The sequence below is a fragment of the Haliotis rufescens genome, unplaced genomic scaffold (genome assembly GCF_023055435.1).
Source record: "Haliotis rufescens isolate VD_foot unplaced genomic scaffold, xgHalRufe1.0.p SCAF_1, whole genome shotgun sequence".
Classification (NCBI taxonomy): domain Eukaryota; kingdom Metazoa; phylum Mollusca; class Gastropoda; order Lepetellida; family Haliotidae; genus Haliotis; species Haliotis rufescens.
In genome coordinates this window covers 32,048,939-32,072,832 of record NW_025963779.1, presented here as the reverse complement: position 1 = coordinate 32,072,832, position 23,894 = coordinate 32,048,939, and the positions used below count along the sequence as shown (strand labels likewise).

General features: G+C 39.1%; 1 protein-coding gene across 1 annotated transcript; it reads left to right on the top strand.

Annotated features, from left to right (window-relative positions):
- Positions 1 to 18,214: 18,214 nt before the first annotated feature.
- On the top strand, positions 18,215 to 21,492 carry LOC124110928. The gene is made up of 3 exons (XM_046470411.2): positions 18,215 to 18,401; positions 20,558 to 20,659; positions 20,970 to 21,492. Exons 1-3 carry the CDS (start codon positions 18,335 to 18,337, stop codon positions 21,146 to 21,148), a joined length of 348 nt encoding a protein of 115 aa, XP_046326367.2. The 5' UTR covers positions 18,215 to 18,334; the 3' UTR covers positions 21,149 to 21,492.
- The last annotated feature ends 2,402 nt before the right edge of the window (positions 21,493 to 23,894 follow it).

Below are 23,894 nucleotides of genomic sequence, written 5' to 3'. Positions count from 1 at the left end.
TCAAGACATATTTAAAATAAAATCAATGAGCTTAAATATTTTAATACGGTTTGCGGCGGAAGTTATATAGAACAGATAGCAACTCCCACGTGTCCACAGTGACTCAACTACGCGTAGCCAACATGGATCTAGTGTGAACGATTATTTTATAAGTTCACCAGATTTTTTTCAGTTTATCAATATGTTCACTGTCGGTGACCGATCTGATTCTGATCACTTTCCATTAGAATTGATGTGTAGATTTCCAAATATGGGTAAGAGGTGCAACAATGATTCATGTATGGATCCACAAGCATCAGAGAACATTGTATGGAATGATCATTACTCCAGTTTGTTTCTTGATAACCTGAGATATAATTTTACTGAAAAAAAAGAAATGGTCCTTAAAGAAATTGATAATGCTATTGAAAACGCAATTAGCCACTTTGTCGACATTGTATTAGACTCTGCTAGCTGCATGAAAAAGACAATACGACATAATCCACAATTTGCCAATCACAAACCACTAAGTCTAGAATGTAGACAAGCGAAACGAGAAACACGTAGGGCACTTAGGAGATTTAGAACACAAAGAACAGTCGCTAACAGAATTGTGTACTGTAGACAAAGAAACCATTATAAATTTTGTTGCAGAAAATTTAAATCCATTTCACGTAAGAAATCAGTTGAAAGATTGCATAGAAGCATAAATAGTCAATCTAGCTTTTGGAAACAGATAAGATCATTACAAAACAAACCCAGACAGAAGAATCATATAACGAAAGCAGAATGGCTGTGCCATTTTAGAGAGGTTTTTGCAAATCACAATGTTTTTTCTCCTCACTTAGATGATGAAAATGAACTCAGTTCTAATCAGTTTACAGATATTGATGCATTCTTACTAAATTCTACGATAACTGAACATGAAATTACATCATCAATAAATAAGTTAAACAAAGGAAAATCCGCCGGGCCCGATCAAGTGCTGATAGAAATGCTTAAATGTTCCCAATTGGATATTATGCCATTTCTTCATAAATGTTTCAACAAACTCTTTGATAATCAAATATTTCCAAACAGTTGGTCTTGTTCAGAAATAGTCCCTCTACATAAAAAAGGCGATCCGAGAAACCCTGACAACTACAGGGGGATCTCATTAATGAGTGTTCTGGGGAAAATTTTTACCTCTGTTTTGAATAACAGGCTTACTAACTGGGCGAATATGAGAGATAAGGTACCGGAAGTTCAAGCTGGTTTTAGAAAAAAATATTCAACCATAGATCATATTTTTACATTATATGCTGCAATTCAAAAATGTCTAACACGTCGTAAACACAAGGTTTACGTTAACACGTCCGATTTTAATTCTGGAAACCCAAAAGTCCAGAAACTCTACGCTCTTTGCCCAGTCTCGGTTAAAGGTATTTACAACATTAAACATGCCGTTTTCATGGGAACATACCAAGGAAGAAAAAAATGAAAAAAAATTGTTTAAAAACTCAATATTTAGACTATGTCGCCCATGGGCCCTCATTTTAACTTAATTCAACGATTTTTAACGTTATTGAAATATTTCGCCCATGGGCGAGAAAAAGGTTTGGCCTATGGGCGAGAATATGTTCCTGTACTTAAAACTCATGATTTTGTTTCGCAAATAAATTAAATGTATTGAAAGAAGTATCATGACACAAAATTTAACTCATTTTAACTTAATTCAACGATTTTATAGCGATATTGAAATATTTCGCCCATGGGCGAGAAAAAGGTTTGGCCCATGGGCGAGATTATGTTCCTTTACTCAAAACTCATGTTTTTGTTTCGCGAATACATTAAATGTATTTATTTAAGTATCATGACACCAAATTTAACTCATTTTAACTTAATTCAACGATTTTATAGCGATATTGAAATATTTCGCCCATGGACGAGAAAAGGGTTTGGCCCATGGGCGAGAATATTTTCCTTTACTTAAAACTTATGTTTTTGTTTCGCAAGTACATGCGGGTGTTCTTACTATTTTCATGGCACATAATGTAACTCAATTTTACTCAATTCAGCTATTTTACAGATTTATTGAAATATTTCGCCCATGGGCGAGAAAAGGTTTTGCCTTCAAAATCCTTGATTATTATATCATGCCAGAGTTCTGAAATTCAGTGACAATGTTGCTGAACAGTAGAATCTGATGGACGTATTGTGCAGAACCTGTTTGACACTATGGGTTCCAGGACCACTAACACTCTGAGCTGAAAAAGTTTGGTCCTAACCGCACCCAACATCTTTAATGAACCCGGCCTTATCTCTCAAAACGTTTTGGCAGTTTATCATACGAATTCATGTGCGTGTACAACATTAAATTTTAGTTAGTTTCTATTTCATTTCCCATTTTATGACCCGTTGATACATCACACTGGGCAATTACGTGACAGGTACGCGTGTGCGTATTTTAATGGAAAGAAACTATTCGTCTTTTATTGCATAACGTTTGGCTGAATATCTTACATTCTAACGAAATCTCGAAATAATTATTTAATTACAAGCAGTGTCGAACTGACCAGTAGGAATTATGTTTCAATGCGATTGAGGAAAACGTGAGTGAATATTGTGACACTAAAGCAACTTTTAACTGCATTGTCACTTTTGATATGAAAATGGTAATAGTTAAGAAAAACGTAACAGCCTTCTTATGATAATTCTCATATTCTCATTAGTACGTTGTGTCTAATTACAGTGTCGGCCTTATTTACAGGTGATTCTACAATACTTGTTGTCGGTCAATTACAAACCACGTGTGAATAAACAGTTATACAGGTGTTGCTGTGGGCAAATACCTAGCCTGTACATGTATATTTTTGTGGATACATGTATTACATATTTTCGTTGATATGTGGATATATTAAGCACCAAGACACAAAAAGTTTATGAAAGATGAATTTGTGCCTTGATATATATATTCAACGCGAACGAAGCTTGTATTTTCTCCGCGATCCTGATGTGTATCATCGTTTAATTGGTCATTCATTAAAAGTATGTTGTGAGGCGATATCAAAGGAGCCGCTCAATATACACAGTGTCGTCCGTTTCGCGTGAACTACCACCCTACCCTAAGAGTTATGTAATCGGTACACAAATATATTTGGTGCGATGTCAGTGTGGAAGGAGTTTGAATTACGTCCGCCAGTGGCCACAGAAAGTATAGTACCAATCAACAAGGCCAATGCCGTACTAATAACCTAGTGACTCGCGTCAATATGTCTGCTACATCTACCATACCATCATCCCTCTCACAACTGGCGTATTAACGGTTTATTCAAAAAATTATTGTAGAAATATCGTTACCACACTAACGTACGTCGTATTCAGTCCTCAACTGGATGTCACATTCCTTATATCAGTTGACAGCCCTGTTTGTGAAAATATTTACTAGACATAAGATTTAAAGACTAATAAAATCAATTGTAAGACCGCATAGACCATAAAACCGAATAAAATATGTCTTGGTATCATCTCTTGTGTATTAGATGATGGCAATGACCGGAAATGTTATAACGTTAGATTAAGAAGGAGAAACATTAAAGTGTTTTACAATACTTGGAAACATGAGCAATAAGATGTAGCAACATAAACATGCATGGAATAGGGAAAAAGGATGAAAACAAATTGAAAAGGATTTTAATACAAAATTATCGAACTAAATAACTTGCCTGAACAGAAGGGGTACCCAAACTTGTTTGACAGTTATTCGTGTGTTGTAGACTGTCGAATGGGACTCATGTGTGTACGTAGGGTACGCATATCTATTGCAAGTTTTAGTACTCATACACTTTCTCTTTTTGTGTTTTGTTTGTTTGTTAGTTGTATAACGCCACACTTAGCAATATTTCAGCTGTATGACGGCGGTCTGTAAATAATCGAGTCTGGACCAGACAATCCAGTGATTGACATCATGTGCATCGATCCACGCAATTGGGATACGATGACATGCATCAACCAAGTCAGCGAGCCTGACCACCCGATCCCGGTAGTCGCTTTTTACGACAAGCGCTGTCACCCTTTTACGCCAAGAATGGTTTGTTGAAGATCTTCACGGGTCTATTGAATGCAGGGATTTGTGTAAAGTCACCAGACAGCATACAATGCCAACTAAAAAAATTATACTCAGTGTCTCCGCAAAGTAATATAGTACGGTACTTAGAGTACATGTGAGATTATACTCAGATTAGGGAGATGTTTAATCCATATAACGTGTTATTATTCTACCTAACAATGTATTTAATGAAATGAATGCAAAACAAACTCAACGGCTAAAAGGTTTCATTGAAAAAACTACCCCTAGTCTTGACTAATAAAACAACTGCAACCCGACACAGATTAAACGCAACTTACAAACACAATCATAATCTGGTTAGTCTGTATCACTCAACGAGGCCGCTTACTCTGCCCACAGTATGACAGTATTGGGCAGTTCAGTAATTAGGAGCCAAAACCAGGCAGGTACGCTGGTCACACTTGACTGGTCTGACTGATGATTAGGTCGTCTGACAATTGGGAGTGAAACATAGCAAGAAGTATCTGCGAAACTATTTGCTCCTTTTATGGGACCGATTAGTTTTATGACCCTGGGCCTCGGCACAAGCGTGGTGTTGGAAGACAAGTTATACATGTACATCCGATATGGTGACTGTTTTTCGCTATTCATATTCTAAATACATTCATAATGCCACAACATTTTAGTACTCCTTGAAACTTTACAATCACTTCAATATGTACAATAGATTGAACGAGAACACTTGATATATTGCAGATTATTAAATCATTGTCTCTATTATCAGCCGCTACGTTTGTATCGTTTGCATTGTACAAAGAAATATTTTATCTGTCCTTTTGCAGATTTAGCCTCAGAATGTGCTCATTCGAATTAGGAACGAAAATAATTGCTTATCATGAGTATATATGATACAGTTAAAAGTTACTTGTACACTGTAGACGTATTCACTTTAAGTCGCATACGACCTTCGCGAGCGAGTTGAATGATCCAGGTTAATTGGAACGAAGTCTAGAAAGGGTTATAAAGTTTTGTATTTGGTAATGTGTAGGTTTGTTAAATATATTTTTTTAAATTCCTTTTATTTCAATATGTAAAAACATAACTATGCGCTTAAAAACAGAGCTGACTTGATGGGAGATAGCCACCTCAGATTGTCTGTTGGACACGGTTTAACCTTACTGTGTCCTCACCCTGGTTGTTGTTACCGTTGTTATAAGGGATTAAGAGCTACGGCTCATTGCATTTTTGGTTACAGTCTGTATCACTAAAGTGGACATGTGCAGGTGAACTCTGTTCAATTAGTATATGAAATGCCCCAAAATGAGAACTCCAGACAATAATAACCTGAAGGTAAATCCATGTGCGTCTGCCTTTCCCCTCGTTCACCTTCGAAATCCTTGATTATTATATCATGCCAGAGTTCTGAAATTCAGTGACAATGTTGCTGAACAGTAGAATCTGATGGACGTTTTGTGCAGAACCTGTTTGACACTATGGGTTCCAGGACCACTAACAACCGAGCTGAAAAAGTTTGGTCCTAACCGCACCCAACATCTACAAGTTTGTAAGCTTGTAGACATCATTAAGAAGTAATTAACAGTCCCATGCTGAGACCTTTCTCAAAATTCAGACCGGTGGCAGGCTGCCAACAAAGAGAAGAAAATATCGCAACCCCGACACGAGTGTGCTCAGTCAAACAATGAACTTACGACCGGCAGAAAACAACTCCAGTTGAGTATGCCGATGCTGTATCTCAGCCGTGTTGGCCTGAAAATTTAAACATGCTAATTAAATCCAAAATCGTATAATTATTTTTAATAGAAACCGTATCTTAATTTGTTCTTGCACTGCATCATATCGTGAATTTCATCTGTATATGTGTAATGTGTATATGTATCAAGGACTACACTTATACCGCATATTTTGCAACAGACTATAATCAATCACCTTATTATTGTCTCTCCATTTACCATGGCTGACTGCACTAATACCCTTTTAACAGTGGACACCGATATCAGTATACATGTAGGCTTTTTGTTCAAAAAGGAATATGCAGGAAATTATATGTAACAATTAACTGTGTACTAATTACATGTTTGAATGTTATCAGTTTTACGTTCTGAGATACAGTGATGTAAGCATCTTCTAAAATCTTCTAAAAATATAATAAAATACAAAACTCTCTGCCGTAATTTTTTGTGGAAATCATTCGATCAAGTAAAAATGACTGCGTGACAAGACGAATCAACTATTTATACCCGATAAAAGAAACTGACGTATTTTAGGAACAGTGCTATAACAAGACATTTGAAATTTCTAAGAAGCAGACACATTAGAGACAGTGACTAGACTACAGGTACGTAATCCGTATCAATCAAAGGTGTAAAAAATCTGAAAATCATATCTGTCGGAGACCTACCAAATTACCAAGTTTTATCATTACTATATTTATTACAATGCAAATACTTTAGTGATACATTTTTTAGAGGAGAGGGCATACACACAAGTATATTGCTTCCGTGTGTGAATGCAGGTTGTACTTGGTATCTCAGTTCTCAGTTTCATACCGGTTGTATAACTGAATTTGTATATGGAACCATGCGTACAGCATGACAATTACTTGCTATTCGTCAGTTTACAACACACATAACACGGTCAAACAGTTTTAGGCACCGCTTTTGCGAGTTATTTAGAACAATAATGTTTTATTAAAATCTATTTCAATTTGTTTTCACCATTTTCCCTATTGACAGTCGTTGTTACGTGCGTCACTAGGTAATTAGTACGGATTGACCTTGTTTATTGTTTCTATACTTTGAGGATTTCTGTGGCAAGTGGCGGACGTAATTCAAACTCCTTCCGCACTGACACCGCATCAAATATATTTGTGTACCGATTACATAACTCTAATGGACAGGCTGGGGTGGTAGTTCACCGGACGACACTGTGTATATTGGGCGGCTCCTTTGATATCTCCTCCAAACATACGTTTATTGAATGACCCCATTAAACGATGATACACATCTCGATGAATATATCAAGGCACTAATTCATCTTTCATAAAAACTTTTTTTGTCTTTGTGCTTAATATATCCACATATCAACGAACATTTGTAATACATGTATCCTAAAAAAAAATTAAACATTTTCAGGCTAGGTATTTGCCCACAGCAACACCTGCATAACTGTTTATTCACGCGTGGTGTGGTAGATTGTAATTGACCGAATGCAGGTATTGCAGAATCACCTGTAAATAAGGCCGACACTGTAATTAGATACAACGTACTAATGAGAATTATCATAAGAAGGCTGTTGTTTTTTCTGAACTGTTACCATTTTCATACCAAAAGTGACAATGCAGTTAAAAGTTGCTTTAGTGTCACAATATTCACTCACGTTTTCCAACATAATTCCCACTGGTCAGTTCGAAACCGCATGTAATTAAATAATTATTTCGAGATTTCGTTAGAATGTAAGATATTCAGCCAAACGTTATGCAATAAAAGACGAATAGTTTTTTTTATTAAAATACGCGCACGCGTACCTGTATATTGCATACCTAGTGTCACGTAATTGCCCAGTGTGATGTATCAACGGGACATAAAATGGGAAATGAAATAGAAACTAACTAAAATTTAATGTTGTGGAAAATAACTCCAATCAATTGGAGTACACGCACATGAATTCGTATGATAAACTGTCAAAACGTTTTGAGAGGTAAGGCCGGGTTCATTAAAGATCGATACAATATGTAAAACAGGTGAAATTTGTAGAACTAAAGGAAACATCCAACCAAATGCCCTTTTTAAATAGTAATGTAATGATATAATATAAAGTATATTTCACATGATACAATATACTTTGCAAACAGTTAGTTGATGCTTGAAAGGGACTGACGAAAACATGGGCGAAATATTTTAATAACGCCGTAAAATAGTTGAATTAAGTAAAAATTAGTTAAATTTTGTGTCATGATACTTCAATAAATACATTTAATGTATTTGCGAAACAAAAACATGAGTTTTGAGTAAAGGAACATGTTCTCGCCCATGGGCCACACCTTTTTCTCGCCCATGGGCGAAATATTTCAATATCGCTATAAAATCGTTGGATTAAGTTAAAATGAGTTAAATTTTGTGTCATGGTACTTGAATGAATACATTTAATTTATTTGCGAAACAAAATCATGAGTTTTAAGTAAAGGAACATGTTCTCGCCCATGGGCCAAACCTTTTTCTCGCCCATGGGAGAAATATTTCAATAACGCTATAAAATAGTTGAATTAAGTTAAAATGAGTTAAATGTTGTGTCATGATACTTGAATGAATACTTTAAATGTATTTGCGAAACAAAAACATGAGTTTTAAGTAAAGGAACATATTCTCGCCCATGGGCCTACCCATGGGCCAGACTTCGCCCATGGGCAGGCCCATGGGCGACATAGTCTAAATATTGAGTTTTTAAACAATTTATTTTTCATTTTTTCTTCCTTGGTATGTTCCCATGAAAACGGCATGTTTAATGTTGTAAATACCTTTAACCGAGACTGGGCAAAGAGCGTAGAGTTTCTGGACTTTTGGGTTTCCAGAATTAAAATCGGACGTGTCCGTTGCTTTTATTGATTTTAAAAAGGCATTTGATACAGTTGATCGTTATAAATTATGGTGTTGTTTAAGAAAAGCTGGACTACAAGGGAAGATGTTTAATATACTACAATCAATGTATTCAAATATCAAGTCATGTGTACGTAGTGATTATGGTGTTACTGATTTTATCGATTGCCCATCTGGTTTACGTCAGGGATGTATACTGAGTCCTCTGTTATTTTCGTTTTTCATAAGCGAATTATATTATGAAATCTCAAGTAACGGCAAGTATGGTATACAGATGTATCCTGACATCCTTGAACTTCTTATGCTCCTTTTTGCCGATGATGTTATTTTACTATCTGACACTGTTATTGGTCTACAGAATCAGTTGAATGTATTAGATAAATATACTAAGGAATGGAATTTATCTGTAAATTTAGATAAGACAGAAATTATAGTATTCAGAAAAGGGGGTCCTTTAAATTTTAGGGAAAGATGGTACTTAAATGGACAACAAATTAATGTAGTTAATGGTTATAAGTATCTCGGCATAATGTTTAATTCAACACTAAATATGAACAAATGTGTATCTGACTTATCACTGCGAGGGAAACGAGCTTTACTTAATATAATGTCTGTTTCACATAAACTTGGAGTTATTACTCCAAAAGTATTTTTCAAATTATTTTATACTCAAATACAGCCAATTTTATTGTATGGATCTGAAGTGTGGGGTTACCGAAGATATGAATGTTTAGAAAGAATTCACCTACTGGCATGTAAAAAGTTTCTTCGCGTTGGAATAGCAACACCAAATAATATGATATATGGAGAATGTGGAAGATACCCACTTTACATTAATTCACAAATAAAGTGTTTAAAATATTGGTTTAATATCATCCGTATGCCAGAACATCGGCTTCCGAAAAAAGCTTATAACATGCTCTTTCATTTAGATAGTATCGGTAAGGTTACATGGGTATCGCATATTAGGACACTATTATTCTCACATGGATATGGGTATATATGGCTTAACCAATCTGTTGGTGATCAACATTTATTTCTAAATGATTTTCGTAAAATAGCAATAAATATGTTCTATCAAGGGTGGCAATGCAACTTGGAAAACAGTTCACGTTATGATTTGTACAGAACATTTAAGACTCTATTAGAGCCAGAAAAATATCTATCAGTTTTAACAAATAGTCACCTAAGAAATGGATATATTAAATACAGACTTGGCTTGTCAAAACTTATGATTAACTATGGACGGAATATATCACTTGAAAGAATACAAAGAATTTGTCCATTCTGTAACTCTGCAATAGAAGACGAAATACATTTTACCTTTGAATGTCCTTATTATGCAGAATTACGTACTAAATATATACCAGAATGTTTCTTATCTAAGACGAGTAGAATAGCTTTTGTTTCTATTTTGTCATCGAATGATGCCGATGTATGTTTAAACTGTCTTTATTTGTAAAACATGGGATGGAACTACGAAATAACATGTTGAGTGGAAATTCATAATTTTAATTACCTCACCCTAGAAAGTCCTCATGATTATCACCGATTGTTAAATGAATGTTATATTTATATAATTTTTGTTGTATCTCCCAATCTGTAAATTCTCACCCACTGTATTTATCTGAACTTTTATATGGGCCGATGGCCTTTGATACAATAAACATCTTTGACTTGACTTTGACTCAACTACGCACAACTAAGTCGGTGGGTGACCTGGATAAACAATCAACACACGTGATCGCGGTCGTTGCACTAAGTCGCAACATACATTAAACAATGTCTTCCATCTGACGCTCACTGAAATAGCACAATGCAGCTGATCTTGTACACACTCATGTTGTTCTTGAGTTTTGTTTGTTTGTTTGTTGTTTAACGCAATATTAGAGCCATATGAAGACGGTCTGTAAATAATCGAGTCTGGACCAGACAATCCAGTGACTGACATCATGAGCATCGATCCACGCAATTGGTATACGATGACTTGCATCATCAACCAAGTCAGCGAACCTGACCACCCGCTCCCGTTAGTCGCCTCTAACGACAAGCATAGTCGCCTTCTACCGCAAGCATGGGTTGCTGAAGACCTATTCTAACCCGAAATCTTCACGGGTCTTGTTCTTGAGTATGTCTATCTAATCCCACGATATATATAATTGCGCATTTTTTTTGCTACTGGGTTGCGATCATCAACTCCTAACTTTATGGTTTACGGTGAACTTGGACGTTTTCCTGTGAACATTACAATTGCTAAAAGAATGATCTCATTTTGGTATAATTTAGAAACCATATCTTCTCCTTTCAAGTTGTCATCACGCATCCTTAAACTGTTCAAATTAGATCACACCCTCAATATTAGTAATAGTAACGTATGGATATCTCACATAAAAAGTATTTTAAACAGTTGTGGCTTGACCTATGTATTTGACAATCCTGGTTGCGTTTGTAAACAGTGGGTTGTCACTATGGTAGAAACAGTACTTAAAGATCATTTTATACAACAATGGAGGGATGATATAGATAAAAGTTCAAAAGGTAATTACTATAAATTCTTCAAAGATCTACCGTCGTTTGAAAAATACCTCCTGCTACCTGATTATTTCTCTCGACCTATTATGTCATTTCGGACATCGAATCATTATTTACCTGTAGAGACAGGCCTCTGGAAAAATATACCCAGAATCAATAGAAATTGTAACATATGTAGCTCACCGGCGATAGCTGACGAGTTTCATTATTTATTTAAATGCTCCTTTTTTGATACCATGAGATCACATTATATTCCAATTTATCTTTGTAAATGGCCGAATCTCGCAAAGTTCAAAGTTTTGTTTACCTCAAATAACTGCTTAATCGTGAAAAATATCCTCAGATTTATAAAAAATATTAATAATGCTGTCAGAAGATGAGTACAACACTATAATCTACAACTTACCAAGTGATCACTACAATTTATTGTTTATGTTATAACTTTATTTGTATTGTTCCTGTACCACCTATGGTGGTTTGTTGGAATAAAACATTGATTGATTGATTGATATTCACACCGACGGGGTTTGACAGACAGCCAGTCAACCACATCACCAAGCTTAACCATCTGATCCATTAAAATAAGTGTCAGAGAGTAAAGAGGTGTGAGACCTTATCATACCTCCATATCAGAATATGAAATCTGGTTAGTATGCGAGACCTTGATGAAATACTATGTATCCGGCCGGACGAGAAATAAATTTCTGAGAGGGAGAATGAACCCCGTATACCCTGCCACGCAGAAAACAGGTTGCACGTGGATTTCTGAGCGAAAGAATAAATCCCTTTTTTCAATTTGTGTTAATCTTTCTACAATGGCAGATTGAAACATGTCGGTAAGATCAATTCGTTGCAGCAGTATCACTCGGGGTACATGTAGTTTCATGCGTCCCGCGTTAGGTTTTATACCTCGGCAATTCTGGAATTACCTTTAATGTACAAACCTTGATTAAAAAACCTAGCCGTAAAAAAATGCGTCTTACCATGACAGGATATTAAAAAAATATTACATTCAAGGTCCACAAGCGATTAGCACTAGTTTTCTCTGAGAGAATTTAATTTGGCTTTGCATGTTTATTGTCAGAATTATTGTTAGTAGTTTTGACGTCATGACGTAGTACAAAGCAACAGCGATGTCATGACGTGTAGTATGCAGCACAAGCGGCGTCACGACGTGTAGTGTACAGCACTAGCGATGTCGGGACGTAGTATACAGCACTAGCGATGTCACGGCCTGTTGTATACAGCACTAGCGATGTCACGACGTGTAGTATACAGCACTAGCGATGTCACGGCCTGTTGTATACAGCACTAGCAATGTCACGGCCTGTTGTATACAGCACTAGCGATGTCGGGACGTAGTATACAGCACTAGCGATGTCACGACGTAGTATACAGCACTAGCGATGTCACGGCATGTTGTATACAGCACTAGCGATGTCACGACGTGTAGTATACAGCACTAGCGATGTCACGACGTGTAGTATACAGCACTAGCGATGTCACAACGTGTAGTGTACAGCACTAGCGATGTCACGACGTGTAGTATACAGCACTAGCGATGTCATGACGGGTAGTATACAGCACTAGCGATGTCACGACGTGTAGTATACAGCACTAGCGATGTCACAACGTGTAGTGTACAGCACTAGCGATGTCACGACGTAGTATACAGCACTAGCGATGTCAAGACGTAGTATACAGCACTAGCGATGTCACGACGTGTTGTATACAGCACTAGCGATGTCACGACGTGTAGTATACAGCACTAGCGATGTCACGACGTGTAGTGTACAGCACTAGCGATGTCACGACGTGTAGTATACAGCACTAGCGATGTCACGGCCTGTTGTATACAGCACTAGCGACGTCACGACGTGTAGTACACAGCACTAGCGATGTCACGACGTAGTATACAGCACTAGCGATGTCACAACGTAGTTTACAGCAGTAGCGATGTCACGACGTGTAGTATTGGCACTAGCGATGTCACGACGTGTAGTATACAGCACTAGCGATGACACGACGTGTAGTGTACAGCATCAGCGAAATCATGACCAGTACATAACAATAGCGATGTCATGACGTGTACTATGCAGCACTAGCGATGTCACGTCGTGTAGTATACAGCACTAGCGATGACACGACGTATAGTGTACAGCATTTGCGAAATCATGACCAGTACATAACAATAGCGATGTCATGACGTGTAGTATGCAGCACTAGCGATGTCACGGCATGTTGTTTACAGCACTAGCGATGTCACGACGTAGTATACAGCACTAGCGATGTCACGACGTAGTGTACAGCACTAGCGATGTCACGACGTAGTATACAGCACTAGCGATGTCACGGCCTGTTGTATACAGCACTAGCGATGTCACGGCCTGTTGTATACAGCACTAGCGATGTCACGACGTAGTATACAGCACTAGCGATGTCACGGCCTGTTGTATACAGCACTAGCGATGTCACGGCCTGTTGTATACAGCACTAGCGATGTCACGACGTAGTATACAGCACTAGCGATGTCATGACGTGTAGTATACAGCACTAGCGATGTCACGACGTGTAGTATTGGCACTAGCGATGTCACGACGTAGTATACAGCACTAGCGATGTCACGACGTAGTATACAGCACTAGCGATGTCACGACGTGTAGTATACAGCAGTGGCGATGTCACGGCCTGTTGTATACAGCACTAGCGATGTCACGACGTGTAGTATACAGCACTAGCGATGTCACGACGTAGTATACAGAACTAGCGATGTCACGACGTAGTATACAGCAGTAGCGATGTCACGACGTGTAGTATTGGCACTAGCGATGTCACGACGTGTAGTATACAGCACTAGCGATGACACGGCGTATAGTGTACAGCATCAGCGAAATCATGACCAGTACATAACAATAGCGATGTCATGACGTGTAGTATACAGCACTAGCGATGTTACGGCATGTTGTTTACAGCACTAGCGATGTCACGACGTAGTATACAGCACTAGCGATGTCACGACGTAGTATACAGCACTAGCGATGTCACGACGTGTAGTGTACAGCACTAGCGATGTCACGACGTGTTGTATACAGCACTAGCGATGTCACGGCGTGTTGTATACAGCACTAGCGATGTCACGACGTAGTATACAGCACTAGCGATGTCATGACGTGTAGTATACAGCACTAGCGATGTCACGACGTGTAGTATTGGCACTAGCGATGTCACGACGTGTAGTATACAGCAGTAGCGATGTCACGACGTAGTATACAGCACTAGCGATGTCACGACGTAGTATACAGCACTAGCGATGTCACGACGTGTAGTATACAGCACTAGCGATGTCACGGCCTGTTGTATACAGCACTAGCGATAACACGACGTGTAGTATACAGCACTAGCGATGTCACGACGTAGTATACAGCACTAGCGATGTCACGACGTGTTGTATACAGCACTAGCGATGTCACGACGTGTAGTGTACAGCACTAGCGATGTCACGACGTGTTGTATACAGCAATAGCGATGTCACGGCGTGTTGTATACAGCACTAGCGATGTCAAGACGTAGTATACAACACTAGCGATGTCACGACGTAGTATACAGCACTAGCGATGTCACGACCTGTTGTATACAGCACTAGCGATGTCACGGCCTGTTGTATACAGCACTAGCGATGTCACGACGTAGTATACAGCACTAGCGATGTCACGGCCTGTTGTATACAGCACTAGCGATGTCACGGCCTGTTGTATACATCACTAGCGATGTCACGACGTAGTATACAGCACTAGCGATGTCACGACGTGTTGTATACAGCACTAGCGATGTCACGACGTGTAGTGTACAGCACTAGCGATGTCACGACGTGTTGTATACAGCAATAGCGATGTCACGGCGTGTTGTATACAGCACTAGCGATGTCACGACGTAGTATACAGTACTAGCGATGTCACGACGTAGTATACAGCACTAGCGATGTCACGACCTGTTGTATACAGCACTAGCGATGTCACGGCCTGTTGTATACAGCACTAGCGATGTCACGACGTAGTATACAGCACTAGCGATGTCACGGCCTGTTGTATACAGCACTAGCGATGTCACGGCCTGTTGTATACATCACTAGCGATGTCACGACGTAGTATACAGCACTAGCGATGTCATGACGTGTAGTATACAGCAGTAGCGATGTCACGACGTGCAGTATTGGCACTAGCGATGTCACGACGTAGTATACAGCAGTAGCGATGTCACGACGTAGTATACAGCAGTAGCGATGTCACGACGTAGTATACAGCACTAGCGATGTCACGACGTAGTATACAGCAGTGGCGATGTCACGACGTGTAGTATACAGCAGTAGCGATGTCACGACGTAGTATACAGCACTAGCGATGTCACGACGTAGTATACAGCATTAGCGATGTCACGACGTGTAGTATACAGCACTAGCGATGTCACGACGTGTAGTAAACAGCATTAGCGATGTCACGACGTAGTATACAGCAGTAGCGATGTCACGACGTGTAGTATTGGCACTAGCGATGTCACGACGTGTAGTATTGGCACTAGCGATGTCACGACGTGTTGTATACAGCACTAGCGATGTTATTACTTGCCATTTCTAACGTTTTTAGAATTATGCTGTTGAGTGTGAATAGGCTGACACCTACACGATCCACGGCATAATCCAATTGAATTTAACAGAATAATACTTCAAACACGTCAAAAGTTGAAACGTATGAAGTTAATACCATACAACGGTCCACCTTCCGAATTCAGGCGTCCGTTCCACAAAATTATCGTAGCGCTAAGGTTATCGCAACTCACATACTAGCTCTTTAACATAACTTCTTTCAGTGGCATTTAGAAGTTGGTGTGATGAAGAAAGACAATTTCTATGGATGAACAACTTCTTTATTACAATTAGTGCGACGTTTCGATGTAGATCCTAACACCTTTATCAAGCAAGTGATGGATAGTGCTTACTTACTTACTTACTTTGGAGATTTAACGTGCTGAACAACAAAGGTATATATACTTATTAACATCAATGTTTATACAGTAAATTGATTGATGGACACAGAGAGATGATTAAGATGATTGGAAGCCAGTGAATGACTCATAGGACAGGGTAAACAACCTCGGAGGCTGATTGGGACGATAGGAAGCCAGTGAATTGTCTAATGGACACAGAGTCAGCAAGCAGACTGATAGAGATGATTTGAAGTCAGTGGATTAATTGGATGGACATAAGGATTTAGCAATTAGGTGATGGTAAGCAGGCGGGATGTAGTAGCCTTGATCTCTGTTCATTGCTGGTTGGATCCTTTTGATGTAGACGGCTTCTAGGAGCTTTCTGATTTTGTAGTCTTGGGTTTCTCAGTGCCTACCACAGGCCCGCTTTACTGGTCATCGATGGCAAGTTGACAGGTGTACGGTATCGTGGCGAAGTTATCCGGCTCCATATCCTAAATTGTTATTGTACATAATTTAGTTCAAACATGATAAACGAATTGATTTCCCTTCGCCATACCCCAGCCCATATTTACATCGCGATAGGTATACATGTACAACGTGGTGTATACTTACCCCTAGGAACATACTTAATGGGCCGACAGTCATTAATTGTTTTCCTTTTTTCTCGAAAGGCAGCGGATTAAACAGTTAATTCAAACACACTATTGAGAAACTATGACGACATGGTGTAGGCAAAGAAATGAAATTTTTATGTTGCTTGTGAATCTTTACCTTCACAGAGCTAAATTTAGAATCAGATTTTTCCCTGGACATGCGTTGAAATGCGTTGATGCGTGGCATGTTTTATATGAGCCGCACACTGGTGTTATTGTCTAAATATATGCTAACCTCTTTAATGCGTGTAGTATCGTTTGTTTAAATGAGTGAATGAGTATGGTTTTACGCCGCTTTTAGCAATATTCCAGCAATATCACGGCGGGAGACACCAGAAATGGGCTTCACAAATTGTACCCGTGTCAGGAATCGAACCCGGATCTTCTGCGTGACGAGCGAACGCTTTAATCACTAGGCTACCAGACCGCCCCTCGTTTGTTTAAGACATTAAAGGAAGTCATCGGACGGACCTAAAAGCCAGAGCACTTAACACTTAAATAAGTATCAATTCTCTTTCTGCATACGACAGCAGTGTTGTAATTTTGTTTTCTTGTAATCGCTGTGACAAGGTGACAGACGTCATTTTGTGTGAAACAAACTTAAAATTCAAAAGTTAATTAAAGTGTACAATATAATTTTTTCTTTACAATATTTTTGGAAAATTATTAAATGAAAGCGTCACAACCCTTGTCATAGCTGAAAGAAATTTCTGCCAAAAGCAGAATCGTTTGTACGATTCCGACTGTATTAAGACTGACTGACTGAGTATGGTTTTACGCCGCTTTTAGCAATATTCCAGCAATATCACGGCGGGGGACACCAGAAATGGGCTTCACACATTGTACCCATGTCGGGAATCGAACCCGGGTCTTCGGCGTGACGAGCGAACGCTTTAACCACTAGGCTACCCGACCGCCCCGACTGTATTATGAGCATGTATCACTATCAAATAGTGATAATACCAAGTGTTTGCGAAAAGGCAAGTCAAGTTGCATTGGACATAATGTTTGTCACTGATGCGTCAAATGTGGAATATCCTCAATATGTCGTCCATAAAACATATTGAAAGCTTTTCTTGGGCCTTGAATGTTGTAGCCTTGAGTAAACAACTTTTAGGTTGGAACCTGAGGTTTTGGATTTTTACGTGAAACATATTTCTGCAAGCCAAATAGACCAGACGCTCTCTTCCAGGTGTACGTTACAAGTCAGGATATTATCATCAGTTTAAACTGTGCATGTACATACTTAGAGGTTGTTATATGTCAGTTTTCATATCATTTACCATATCAACACCAGAGTCGCCCACATCAACACCAAAGGTCAGATGGCTGATATGAAGATATGCCTCATGTCTAATGACGGGTATATTACAAAATCACATCTCACTTAAGTGCAAAGTACAGAGTACATTCCCTGTGGACACCTTATATATGCGTTACCCGATACCTCTTTCCCCTTAAAAATCACCCTGTATAAAACTGTAGCTGCCACGGATCACAACAGCATTCATCAGGGCTGGACATAGATGACTGGACGGCCCAACATGAAGACACTTCTGATTCTCTCCTTAGTCGCTGTACAGAGTCTCACAGGTACAGTTGTGTATGATAATACAGATTTCTTCCTTATGGTGGCCGAGAGGGGACACGCTTTGTCACTTTCAATTACGACAGAGAGAAAGGGTAACGCTTGTCGAGAAAGCAATAGCACGAGACGAGAAAGCTTACCTCAATGTCAGCCCACATGTATCCTTCGTACACCAAATTTTGCAGTTGTCCTTGCAAGAAACTCGGGAGCAGATTTTTTGCACTTGGGTGGCTGGCTACGTGATGTTTTTTTATGTCCATAGAGCATACAGTTTCTGCATTGTGTTGACCTATTCCTGTATGACATAGTTTCTATATCCTTACCACCAAGATTAAGGTGACCCAGGACTGACTGGCCGAATATTACTACTCGTGTTTTGGTTGTGCCCATTGATTTGATCATGAACGCCGATAGGATTGTTGCTTGTGTGATTTTCTTTTGGGCTTGACAGACAAGTTGATGAAGCTGGTCGTCGGTGATGTTTTGGCCAGCTGTACAACGCACATGATGTTTGAAGTATCTCATTTAAGTTTGATTTAGTTAATGCTTTTGGGCATGTCAATTGATTGTGTAAGGTTGTTGTTCTCCACAACAACGTAGCCTCTTCCACACTTATCAATTCTAAAAATATTTTTGTGTTTCAGTTCTTTGGCAATATCTTGAGCTGTTAGGATCTTATAAAGAAGTCCCATTTTTTGTGATCTATTATTCTGTTGTGTCTTTGCCTCTGATGAGAACATTCTTGGTCTTTTCTGTTCAAATTTAGCCATGGTTGAGCTGAATTCAGTCTGTTTTCGTTTAAGCAAGCCTTGAGCCCAGAGGCCACAAACATCGATTATTTATTTGTTTTTATTTCCTGAGAACGTGAATCTGCCTTAAAAACCCTCAGGGATATTTAGTGCGGCTTGACTATAAGTCTTGTATGTTTTTGTTTTTTTACAGTTTTGTTCTGGTGACCCTACAGTTGGGTTGGGCTGACCCTTTCGTGAATTTTAGATCGGAACCGTTTTGACACTTATGTGATTGACAAGAATCAGGAAATACATGATTTCGAATTGTCACGCTTGCATCCCAAGTACCAAGTTGTCCGAGACTACCCGGGTTTGCTACCAGAAAAACAGCCCTTCTGACAATCTTGGTAATGCAGAAGGCTGCAGTGTTGGGGAATCTCCGAAAAGTTCTGGGTTGGTTTGACAAGGAAGCGCTTCCTGGGAGAAGTCCAAATTTGCTATCTGGGCTGCGTGTAGAGTGGGCAATGGCCCTGAGCTGATGAGTCTAACTAGCCTTAGCCAGGATCACCCAAACCGTCTTTGCTGCATTCTTTTCATTTTGATGTGTACATTTTCTTTATATTTCATCATTTCTGCCGACCAGATTTTTCTGTAAACAAAACATAGGGCATGTAACACAATCGTCTGGCCTACACATCGAAAACAATCAACAAAGCTTCATATATGGACTAGGGGCGGTTGGGTATCCTAGTGGTTAAAGCGTTCGCTCTTTGCGCCGAATGCCCTGGTTCGATTCGCCATAGTGGTACCATATGTGAAGCTGGTGTCTCACGCCGTGATATTGCTTGAATATTGCTAAAACAATACTCACTCACTCACTCACATATGGACCCGTAAAATAATTCCCAGATTGCATTCTGTGTCAAGTGTCAAACGATGTCTTTTCTTCTGCAATGCCTTAAACAGAAAACCCATGCCTGCTCTGCCCCTACTAAATACATAAAGTAAACGTGATTCCTTGTGAACGACAAGTACGATTACTTGGTGTCAGTGTATACATAAATCAATGAATTCAATATAATATAATAGATGATAGTTCAATGACATTCAACTAAAACTGTTTAAATAAATAGATTTATGGGTATATGCCAGACTGAGTCTTTATCTGAGGGATACAAGTGATGCTTACATTGATGATCAGATGTGAGAGAATGTGTAAGTACACACGGTTATATCTGAGGATGTGCCCCACAGTCATTTGACGCACAAAACAACAACAACAACAACAATCCATCCATCCATCCATCCATCCATCCATCCATCCATCCATCCATCCATCCATCCATCTATCTATCTATCTATCTATCTATTTATCTAATAGTATCTATCTATCTGTCTAATATTAGCAATCACCATCTTTCTTTTATCAGTTTTATCGGATGGTGGATGCGTTGCCTGCAAGGAAGGGGCTCCAGTTTGTAACACTACATATACGCCACCAGGGCCAGTCCCGGAAGCCTGCAACACTGTTCGTAAGTTGTTCATGTCTTAATGATGGAAGACAAGGACAAGCGCACACGAAAGTGAAACTACTTTTCTGGTTTACTCTCATGACGTATGGTATACAATACTAACGGTCTCGCCGCATGTGGTATATAACGTGGCGTTACAAGCAACCACGTGTTTTAGCCGTTTCCTGCATGATCTCAGAGGTCATGCTGTGTATGTTAAACAGGCACAGTGAAAGTTGTATTGAGAAGAATGGTCCTCATCTTATATTCTCTACGGTTTGAGTAAAATATTGGATCTGACGATTTAAACAGTTTGAATTTTTCGTTTCAGATTTGGATCTGTGCAGGAAATACGGTGATTACAAACTTTCCTGTTACTATGGAGACGAGTTTCATAGCAGTTCGTTCGACTGCACCGTGTCATGCATCAGCTCCACAATATCAATCCCTTCCTTGACAACACTGTTCCTGACATCTGCAGTTCTTACTCTGTTTATGAAATCGGTGTAGTAACTGGCTGCCATTGTTTGGCTCTGAAGTGGAATGTACCAATACACAGACTGCCATCACCGCCTTAGAGAGAAATGTAATCAAATTACTTTGTCGGAAACTCACAAAGTATGACAACAAGTAACAAATATAATTGACAAATATAAACTATAGTCATGGCATTTGATGATCTGCCGTTACAGTAATGCTGTTTATGGACTCAAAGCAATGCAGATACATAAATACTCTGATACAAATTAATAAATAAAAATGAACGTATAAAAAAGAACTTGTTTCTTCACCTCATGTCTGAGAGAAGGAGTATTATTGTATCGTTTTGCAGAAATTAAAATGAGAGAAACTAGTACTTGCTTATTCAGGAGTTGAACTGCACCAGACATACATGTATGTTTTCCTAAAATGGAGCGGGTGTCATTAACCCTGTGTTATATCCCCAAAGGTATTTAACCTACTCCTACATTTAAACATCTCAATGTATAGTACCCCTGACTCCAGCCCACACGTCCTTGTTCTCCGGTGGTTAACTAGCAAAAGAGGTGTGAGGTGAGGTGAAATAGGGTTTAACGTCGCGTCCAAAATAAGTGCACTTATATAGCGACGTGCATGCACGTGTATGTGTGTGTGTGTGGCTGCTTGTACTAGTCCGGACTGATGCCGATTTATAGTGCTAGCACACTGAGATACCATGCCACTGTTTTACATGAATACCCCACTCAAACACAGTATACAGACTCCAAGCCGACCAGTCCTTGTTTTAGCCCCTTAATGCCGAGCGCCAGACAGGGTAACAACAAGTACCATCTTTTAACGTATTTTGGTATGACGCGGCCTGGGATCGAACCCCGGACCTTCCGCTCCCCGAGCGGACGCTCTACCATTAGACCACAGAGGCGGTCCAACTAGCAAAAGAGGCGGTAATAGCGCGCTCGCGATGCACGTGAAATCATGACATACGTCACCAGATTATGTCACGAGTAGATCACATGACATATCATTTGATACTATTGTTAAGAGATCTCTAAACATAACAATCTGAAGTCTCTACAATTATATCATATTGTTATATAGAGGTCTGGGCTTTTTAACGTATTTAGACAATTGATAACCATTCAACGAAATGCCTTTCAGTTGTTTTCAACATATTCGACATATCCTCTGAAATCACTGAGTTCATTAATCTGTAATGTCACGAATATGACCACAGCAATGGCCTCTGTGACACTTGGACACAGGATATTTGTTTGACTTTCGAGCATTAATGCATGCCTACCACCATTTCTTTTATACTAGCGCATCGAAATGGTAAAAATCTCCGATTAATGCTTGCTTCCCTTTCGAATAGGATAATGAAACTTGAAGTGAATAGTTTGTCCCAGAACCCAAAGAATGTACCTTTAGAGAAGTATTTACATCAGAAATCTCCTCTCCACAACTCTGCGAGGCGGGGAGGTCTGTATCAGAAGATAAATTCAACAGTTCCATTTAAGATGAAGAAAAAAAATGATAGTCATCTGTTATATGGCTGTGGAATTTATTGTCTTACAATTTTAAACCTTTTGAGCTAACACAAAGATTATCACGTCATACTACGGCATCATCAGTTATCGCAATATACAGACAAACAACAAAGGAATTGGAAGGTCAGTTTTCACGTCAGACAGCAGTCACAAAAAATAGATGTCACTGAATACAGTTTGGAGCTGGATTGTGCATCGTCTACTTTAGGAAAAATTGTATCACTGACATAGTTTAACCTCATGTACGTGGCATCATCAGCAGTCCCAGTATATACAGATACACACCATAGGAATTGGTATGTCAGTTTCATGTCATACACATGGCATCATCAGCAGTCCCAGTATATACAGATACACACCATAGGAATTGGTGTGTCAGTTTCATGTCATACACATGGCATCATCAACAGTCCCAGTATATACAGACACACACCATAGGAATTGGTGTGTCAGTTTCATGTCATACACGTGGCATCATCAGCAGTCCCAGTATATACAGATACACACCATAGGAATTGGTATGTCAGTTTCATGTTATACACATGGCATCATCAACAGTCCCAGTATATACAGATACACACCATAGGAATTGGTGTGTCAGTTTCATGTTATACACATGGCATCATCAACAGTCCCAGTATATACAGATACACACCATAGGAATTGGTGTGTCAGTTTCATGTCATACACATGGCATCATCAGCAGTCCCAGTATATACAGATACACACCATAGGAATTGGTGTGTCAGTTTCATGTCATACACATGGCATCATCAGCAGTCCCAGTATATACAGATACACACCATAGGAATTGGTATGTCAGTTTCATGTTATACACATGGCATCATCAACAGTCCCAGTATATACAGATACACACCATAGGAATTGGTGTGTCAGTTTCATGTCATACACATGGCATCATCAGCAGTCCCAGTATATACAGATACACACCATAGGAATTGGTGTGTCAGTTTCATGTCATACACATGGCATCATCAGCAGTCCCAGTATATACAGATACACACCATAGGAATTGGTGTGTCAGTTTCATGTCATACACGTGGCATCATCAGCAGTCCCAGTATATACAGATACACACCATAGGAATTGGTATGTCAGTTTCATGTTATACACATGGCATCATCAACAGTCCCAGTATATACAGATACACACCATAGGAATTGGTGTGTCAGTTTCATGTCATACACATGGCATCATCAGCAGTCCCA